The 9,092-nt window shown below is 42.9% G+C and overlaps 1 protein-coding gene across 1 annotated transcript; it reads right to left on the reverse strand.

The window, feature by feature from the left end:
- Window positions 1-655: 655 nt before the first annotated feature.
- Window positions 656-5,695, reverse strand: LOC149818122 (uncharacterized). The gene is made up of 12 exons (XM_089984012.1): window positions 5,505-5,695; window positions 5,233-5,290; window positions 4,090-4,220; window positions 3,799-4,015; window positions 3,424-3,703; window positions 3,253-3,316; window positions 3,099-3,177; window positions 2,924-2,987; window positions 2,776-2,848; window positions 2,146-2,448; window positions 1,780-1,977; window positions 656-1,399 (listed from the first exon to the last, which is right to left on the reverse strand). The coding sequence occupies exons 1-12, from the start codon at window positions 5,577-5,579 to the stop codon at window positions 1,022-1,024; spliced, it is 1,920 nt and encodes a 639-aa protein (XP_089840138.1). The 5' UTR covers window positions 5,580-5,695; the 3' UTR covers window positions 656-1,021.
- Window positions 5,696-9,092: the final 3,397 nt, after the last annotated feature.

A 9,092-nucleotide genomic window follows, 5' to 3' on the forward strand; every position in this document is an offset into this window, starting at 1 on the left:
CATGCAGAAGATAAGGTTGTCATGCTTCAACGTGGAGACCCAAAAAAGAAACAAGCGGTCACCATATTATCGAAGTTGCTACTTTAGAGAAAAAGTAGCACCGTGTTTTCCCTTCATCTTCCAGCCTACGAGCTAACCACTTGGATCCGCCCCCCTTTTCGGATCAAAGATTTTTTGTGACAGACGTTTTGTTCTAATGCGCTTTATGGGAGCATCAAACTCATCCAGATAAGAGGTATTAGGTGTATACTGGGAAATAGATTTACTGGAGTATACAGAAGCCCATTCTGTACCCGTGTTTGTGGCGGTGCAACACCTACACAAGAAACGAACCCTCAAGTTGGTCACTGAGCAAAATACCTCTGATAAAAGCACACCAAAGAGAGGCATCACCGACAACTGATTTTGTTCACTAACCTAAGATAGCTGCAGTTACGTTAGTCCAGTAATGTATAATCCGTAGCGGATGATGTATCAAATTACACCTAGTTAGTGGCATAGTGCCACGTTGAAGGGGGGTGTGATCAGGCTAGACGTCGTGTCGATCCACCTTTTATGCGTATGCAAGCCATCTGTATCAGTCCAAATTTAACGCCGGGAAGAAAAAAATATATACTTCCATGATGACGATAGTAGGTCAATTACGTGCGAACTCTTTCTCGAAGGCCTGTAAGAATTACAAAGTAGAATTTAGACGCGGCGACTGAGCATGAAATGGAATATACATTGTTCAACCATTTGGTCCTTAATATGTGGTAACCCGTTTTGATACAATCCGCCATATCCCCCATCTTCTACGTTCTCTGTAATTACTAATCATGAGAAAAGAACAGCCAGCTCCGGTGAAGCGAATTCTGGATACTAGAAATTCTGTCCAAAACGATCATCAGAGAACAGTGAATCCCACGGCAACCAAGATGTCGCGCATGATCGGGAAGCAGATGGTACAGTCAAGCACCTTTGAACAATGAACAAGGAATTTCAGATACCAATGAATCGAAGTGGTCGAGAGATCGGCATTTCACGTACTATGATCACCATTGCTCAGCAGTTGCAGTTGGGATGGGCCATCAGATCGAAGCATCTGCTGCTGTTGATGTTGCTGTTTGTTTCTTGATGAAGATAAAGGGAAGACGTGCAGGCTCTGGCCGTAGGGCGTGCTCAAACGATCCAGCGAAGAACCAATGAGGCTGCATGGGAGAAGAGAACCAGTGCCATTCCTCCCATTTTGCCACTTGGGTAATTGGGTTGCCTGATGGTATTGTGCCATCTGGGATGCCCAGATCTGCTGCTGTTGTTGCTTTCCTGCTGATCCTGTGGCTGCAGCAGCAGTAAATTGAGGGTTGAGAAAAGGGTGAGTCAAATATTGGGGCAGCTGTACCTCCAATTGAACCTGGACCTGCAGAAGATGAAATCTCACTGTTTTAACACACAATAAACAAGAGAATATAATTCAGTTCCATGCACGAATCACATTGCTACCATATATGCAAACAACCAACAACGTCCATCCCCAGACCCATTGAGCTCAGACCATAGTAGTAAAAACGAAGTTTGTAGTCTCAGATTACTAGCAAAAGCGTCACAAACATGGAGGGTAAAAAAACAACTGGAAAACAGAAAGACCATGCAGATGGCTTTTCTCAAAATGCAAAATCTTCAACTACAAAGGGCATGATATTAGTGAGGGACAACCAATGACAAAATTAGGAATATTGATTATAAACTTAAATGCTCCTGATCTTCTTGGAGAGCAAAAGACATGAAAGATGTATGCACCTGCCGAGCAGCTGCAGTTGCTGCTAGTTGCTGGTCGGTGTAAGAGGTGGGAAGCCTTGCAGGTTGGAAAGAGAAAGGCAAGACCGACAGATGCTGAAGAGGAGAGTGGGCTGGCAATACAGGTTCTATACCATTGTTTAGCTTTCCTAAATTAGCTCCATCACCACCACCAGGAGACAGTGACAAAAAGTCAATGCTCTGCAACAATCAGAAACAGAACAATTCAATTACCATGAAATGCCGACTGATGCATCTCGCATTTATCATCAGTTACAGAGCTTAATGATCATGAGCAGAATGGAATCGGAAAGACAGCAGAAAGGTGAAAACAAAACAAAAGAAAAAAGAGGAGCCCTCAAGTTTTACCTGCAGCTTCTGGGGGTAAATCTGATCATGAACTGCTGCCATTTTCTCCTGCAGCAATGGCACGCTCCCATCCTGCAGATTCCTTTCAGCAACAGACACTGCCATTAAACTGGAAGGATTGCTGTGATCATTAAGTGGGCAGCTACCGGCTAACTTTGCATCCCCATCGACCTTTGATGGCTGACTAGAGACAGCCGCCCACCATCTAGGAACCTTGCCAGCACTTTGTTGACCATGTATATAATGACTTATAATTACATGAGCAGCACATCGTTTCCATGACTGCTTTCCAGGAACTAGATGCTGCACAAAATGAAGTTATCCCACAGAGTAAATTCACCAATGCTTAAAGTATGGCAACTTCCAAGGAAGGTCCATAGAAAGAATAGGGCTGGAGGAAAAATTTGAACAGATAGCCTGCTAAAAAAAGCAGCAGCCAACCACACTTCATGCATGCAGGCAAGTATTGTATGAGCAAATGCCACAACCAGGTAAACTAAGCGATGCAGCAGAACATCTATGTGCAGAAATACCCGTCAAAATATGTTGTTAGATTCAAAAACAATAATGGGCACCCATAAAAAAAGATTAACAATGTTAAACATCACTAACTGAAAAGTAATTCATCACCTTTTCAGTTGAAGCAGATTTAGTTCCAACAACAGTTGAGTCTTGCCTTGCTGCAGCTTCCGTAAAAAATGGTCTGAGAGCAAAACATGTGCAAGTCAATCAGACAAAATAGAAAACTAGAATCTGACCAAAAGAAAAAGAGGATTACCTTGATAAATCCAAATGACCATATGAACCGTTGGGCCCACTATGCCGTGAAGATGGAGGAACCCCTAGAGTTTAGCATTATCACAAATTATAAGCTGAAGTCCAGTACAATGAACGTGGAATGCATAAATTTATACAGGTATATTTGTACTTGACAATGTGTCACATGGCCATACCTGAGATGCTCCTAAGAGAGGCACTTCTGTCGTGGTTCTCCTGAGAGGGCTCCTCACTTTTTGCAACAAAGGCTTCAGCCTGCAGAAAAATCCAACTCATTGACTTTAGATACTGTGAACAGTTAGTTCAAAAGTTATGTAGGCGGGGCAATACCTGCAAACATCCTTTCTCGACTTCACTTGCAGGAAGCAAATCAGAGACAGAAGCTTGTGCTAATCTGAAACAAGAGGGACCTAGTTATGATTTAGAGAGGACAACACACTTTTCTGTAACTAGTCAACGAGAAGAGGGGGAAAAAACAGGTTCCACGATAGAATCGCCCACCCCCTCGTCTCGGAGACGACTGAACCACATGGAGAAACCAATGTATTTGAAACATCAGTTAATGGTGAGGCTGATGGTTGCTTATTGGACAGAGAATTCATTTGTTGATCCATCTGAGAATGAAACTCTAGATCAAGATTTTGGCTGAAAGAGAGGGCAGCAGACTGAGCAACAGCAGCAGCAGCAGCAGTAGTAGGTTCCACAGAAGTTTTAACTTCAGCAGCAGGCCTGACCACATCGCTGTTGGATGCTTTAGCATCTGGATGTTTTTCACAAGAATCTGTATAACAGTTCAGAAAGATTAGCCCATGGAATATTCACGCGGAAAAAGAAAAAACTAAGAAAATACATGGCATATTGGTAAATTTATTTGACCTTCAGACGGAGAATCAGAAGGCAATGTACTCGCCCTTGCCTCTGGTGAAGACGAGGGCTTTGCTTCTTCGCTCTCCCTATCAATTTTGTTCCTAACAGATGATGTAGTGAACATTCTTGACAGGTCGTACAAAGCTTCAGCTACTTCTTCCTCAGTTTTAGTCACAGCCATGTGAACTGCTTTCCTCGGGGATTTATCAACTACATTTGCCTGCTTCTGCAAGTAACAATCCCGTGGTCCATTCAGAAATATATGCAAAGATAATTTAAAATATAACCAAACTTACTGACCAGGCCTTTTCTGGATTTCTTCGCGCCATTGGCATGTGGTATGGTCCCCAATCTACCCCCATTCGATGCACTGTATTTCATTGATTCTGGCAACGGTGGGGAGATAGATTCACGGTTGCGCTTGTTCATAGCTGCATTACAGTGTCACTATAATGCCTAAGCCAATTGTCAAAGAAATTACAACTATCCAGCTCGTTTGCCAAAAGAAAAAACACGAAAGAAATTGGTTGACCTACTAGTATACATGATGGATCTGAAATACCAATGATCGTTTAATCCTAGAGGACATCTTAAAAACTGGAATTTATAATCGTATATGACATGAAACGTGGTTGTTTAAAACTTTAAAACCGATTCTCAGGCCCAGAATGAAGTGACCGTAGCAATGGCAAATAATAGAACATTTCAAATCAAAATTGTCCTATCTGTAGGTGAAGAACAATTGCCACCCAAATAAAACAACTGACCGAGTGTTATCTTAAAAAAAGCCCACATGAAATGCCTGACTAAATCCTCCTTTGAGGGGCTAATTTGGTCATTCTAGTTGCCCTCTCTCCTTTTCCTTTTTTCGCTTTTCAGTCACACTCCTGCTCTAAAATCACCAACTTATATATAATAAGAAACCACCACCAAGATCAAAGATCTATCTAACCCGCTGGCTTTGCCTAACTTACCTAGGGTCGTTGTCCTGGCAGCTTAAAACTGGTTTTGCCCAACTTACCAACGGTCGTTGTCCTGGCAGCTTAAAACCATGTGGCTTACTCTTTGCCCTCAACGGGTTGCCAACGAATCACCACACTTAGGCTTGCGCAAAAGGTAACGCCTATGAAATTTAAACCTAGACCGTCTGCCTGGCAGCTTAGGCCCCGTCCCATTAAGTCAAACCCCTTTGGGGCAAATCACCCAAGACTTGCCTACCGAGTGATACCTGGTATAGGGAAACGAGGGCAAAAAGTGAAACAAACAAAAGAAAATTTCCCCAGATCTTCCCATTCATGTCTCATTAAAACATGATTCCTCTTGTATCAGGAAGGCAATAAATTCGTCACCATCTTGCTCCAGAGTCCAGACTGACAGAGAGAAATGAGCAACGATGGCCATCACTGACACACATCATCAGAACCTGAAATCCACCCTACTTACCGGACCGCAGCTTCCGAGGCACAGTGGTATGATCGACCGGGCTGCAATCATCCAAAGCCTAAGAGGCACCAAAAAAAAAAAAGCCAGTAAATACATCCATCCGTCAGAAACAACCAACTTCATTCCTAGATGATAACAAATAAAAGCAATTCCATGGCAAGCAAAGTCTTGGCAAATAAAAATCCGTCGCTCCCCAAAATCCCAGTAAACAATTCCAAAGGACCCAAAATATCGGAAGAAAACAAAAAAGCGAAGCAAAAGAACAAACTGACCTTTTCGTGATGACGAGTCCTGGCAGCTCTCTTGGGTTGACGACTGACCTCTTCTCCCTCGGACGCATCCGCCATCTCGCTCCCACAAATCTTTTCCTCCGTGTCTTCTGCGCTCGACCCACCGGTTCAATGACCATCACACACCTCCTTCTCCCTCTCTTCCTCCACCACCACCTCCTCCTGCAGCCACCTTCGCGGTTTCTTCGCTCCTGCAAAATCTAGAACCCCTCCTCCATTGTAGGCTACGAAGAGGGGGAGGTGAAGTAAAGATGGTAAGCAACGACGACCACAATGGTCGGAAAAGAAGGAAAAGAAGACGGCTAGCACCGCATATAGCTGAGAGAGAGAGAGTCTAACGCATATATCATTAATAGAAAAAAGCGAATAAAGGGATAACAAAGAGTCACGCATTATCTGCAGTCTATATCAAGTTCGCTAGGCGAGAAATACGATTAGGAAGTTTTTTTTTTCGGTTGGGGAATGGATGGTTTTACCCGAATGCCCGGGGCAGCATCCGCATAAAGGGACAACAAAGAGTCACGCATTATCTGCAGCCTATATCAAGTTCGCTAGGCGAGAAATACGATTAGGATGTTTTTTTTTTTGGTTGGGGAATGGATGGTTTTACCCGAATGCCAGGGTCAGCATCCGCATATACCCGATCTACCACCTGCCTAAGAAAAAGGCAGAGTGCTGCCCCTTTCTGGTTTCCAATAAGATAAATAAACCTAACTTAGGTCCCCATCATCTCCAGACATGGTCCCAGAGATTCCGATTCCAGCCAACCATGAGGCTATAGCTTCCATCTAATTGATTCTTCATCACAAATTCTTAACCCAAAAAAGTTGGCGTTTACGTTTGATAATTTCACATTTGAAGAGATCGGCACCTCTGGGACACGTTAGGTAATTGTAGAAAGAGACGCCAAATTCACGTACCGGAAAACACTCCGCACAACAAATTAAAGAAATAAAGAATGCTGGCGATTCCTTAAATACCCGAGACAAAGAATCTCTCTCTCTCTGGCGTTTTCTTTTGTTCGCTTAGAGCTAAAGAAAGTAAGTGGGCCAAGAGGCCATTTGATTTGCAGTGTCCCTTCTGTACAGGATATGATAATCACAAAGGGACAGCATTTGAATTTGCAGCATCTTTGCTTCCTCTCATGTCGACTTCTCCTTGAAGGACAGGTTGGTCTCCAATAAAGAGCTCTCTGTCTGGCATTGATGACAAACAACTCAATAGAGGAAGCAACAAAGGACGGATGATCGTGTCTTTCATCCAGTGGAAAGCTCCAGGGCCAGATCGGTCCAACCACCAACCACCATCAAAATTTTCAATTATTTAGAATTTCCAAATTTCTCTTTTTCAATACCAAAACACGGAATCTGTTCGACGGTAAATCCCGAGAGAGCGTGAAAAGGGACCAGAGCCAGAGAGAGAGAGAGACGACGACGACCAGCAATACGCGCGCTTGCTGTGTGTGGAGTGTGGACGCCTGGATGGATGGATCGCTGGGTGGGGGTTGCGGGATCTCACATAACGTACTGGAGATTAGTTTGGACCTAGACGTCGCCGAGTTTCGTCGCCTCAGGAGATACTTGATGCCGCTCCCCTGCTTCCCTTGGCGACTCTTCTCCATCCCTCTTCCCCCTCCCTCCTCCTCACCGACGTCCATCCAGGGTTAGAAGCAAAGGCGACGACAACTACGAATCCCACCTCCTTTTCATCGCTCTTTGCATTCTCTACTCTAATTCCTTCTCCTGCTCCTCTACTCTCGATGGCTATCCAGAAAGATAAAGTAGATCTCCATTTATGAGAATCGGTCCGATTTCAACCGAATATACGAATAAAACCACTCAAACTCATTCTTTTTACACGATTCAGTAGCATAAATCCATTTTTTTCTTCTTTATCTTTTTCAGCATTAATTATCTTTCCTTGACCACAATCCTAGAATGACACATTGTTTCTTCACAAAATTGGGGCAAAAAACGTAAAAAGATCAGGTGCAATATATGCACAAACATTTGTGCACTAAGCACCTCATCACGGACAGGGCCTGTCAGTTGTGGACATGATGTGTCGACACGATGTTGAGTTCTTGTTGTTATTTGAAAAGGACACAGTTGCTTCATTATCACAAAAGATCTTTAGTGGTCTCTCAATAGAGTCCACTATACCAAGACCCATAATGAAGTTTCTTATCCAAATGGCCTGTGACGAAGTCTCATATAGAGCAATAAATTCTGCCTCCATGGTATGAGCAGCAGTGATAGACTGTTTTCCACTTCTCCGTGAGACAACACCACCCGTTAGAAGGAAAATGCATTCAGTAGTGGATTTTCTACTGTCAATACATCCTCCTAAGTTTGCATCAGAGTATCCAACGACCTCTAGGTGGTCAGTTTTCCTATAGGTCAACATATAGTCTTTCGTTCCTTGTAAATAGCGCATGACCTTCTTCGTTGCCTTCCAGTGCGCAATGCCTGAATTTAACTGATATCTACCAAGCATTCTCACAGCAAATGTTATATCAGGTCGAGTGCAGGTCTGCGCGTACTGTAAACTCTCAACTGCCGAAGCATATGGGACATCATCCATCTGAGCCTTCGCAATATCATCCTGAGGACAACCCTTTAAGCTTAATTTATCCCCTTTCACTATAGGTGCCGAACAAGGAGAACAATTCTCCATCCCATATCTTTTAAGAACCTTAAGAATATAGGATTTTTGAGAGAGGCCAAGGACACCCTTAGTTCTGTTACGACGGATCTCGATTCCAAGGACATAAGTGGCCTCACCCATGTCTTTCATATCGAAATGGGAGGAAAAAAAATCTTTTGTTTCATGTAAAAGACTCAAATCATTAGTTGCAAGAAGAATATCATCAACATATAAAACCAAAATTATGAACTTACTCCCACTAGTCTTAATGTAAATACACTGATCAACAATGTTTTCAGTGAATCCAAAGTTCATTATTACCTGATTGAACTTCTTATACCACTGGTGGGAGGCCTGTTTAAGTCCATAAATTGACTTATTTAATTTGCAAACTAAGTTATTCGAGTCATCTATACTGAAACTAGGAGGTTGTTGCATGTATACCTCCTTATCCAGATCCCCATTTAGGAAGATAGTTTTCACATCCATCTGATGTAGCTCTAAATCAAAATGAGCTACGAGGGCCATGATTATCCTCAATGATTCCTTAGTTGAGACAAGAGAAAAAAACTCATTATAATCAATGCCCTTTATCTATGTGAAACCTTTTGCAACAAGCCTAGTCTTGGACCTCTCCACATGACCTTTAGAGTCTGTTTTGGTTTTATAAACCCATTTACAACCAACAGGTCTAACTCCATCAGGTCGAGGTACAAGATCCGACACTTGGTTCTTTGCCATAGAGTCAAGCTCTTCTTTCATGACATTAATCCAATGTATTGATCTTTCACTTTCAATGGCTTCTGCAAATATGAAATGATCTTCATCAATGTCTATGAAATCATTTGACTCTTGTAAATACACCACATAGTCCAGATGGATAGCAGATTTCCTAATTCTGGTGGACCTCCATACAGGTGCTAC

Source organism: Nuphar pumila, chromosome 13 (genome assembly GCF_984573655.1).
Source record: "Nuphar pumila chromosome 13, dmNupPumi1.hap1.1, whole genome shotgun sequence".
Lineage (NCBI taxonomy): Eukaryota > Viridiplantae > Streptophyta > Magnoliopsida > Nymphaeales > Nymphaeaceae > Nuphar > Nuphar pumila.

Coding starts and splice junctions, on each gene's coding strand:
- LOC149818122 (XM_089984012.1), bottom strand. CDS start 5,579: ATGGCGGATGCGTCCGAGGGAGAAGAGGTCAGTCGTCAACCCAAGAGA. Junction 3,704..3,798: donor TTCTGATTCTCCGTCTGAAG/GTCAAATAAATT, acceptor ACTGTTATACAG/ATTCTTGTGAAAAACATCCA. Junction 1,400..1,779: donor CAACTGCAGCTGCTCGGCAG/GTGCATACATCT, acceptor CATCTTCTGCAG/GTCCAGGTTCAATTGGAGGT.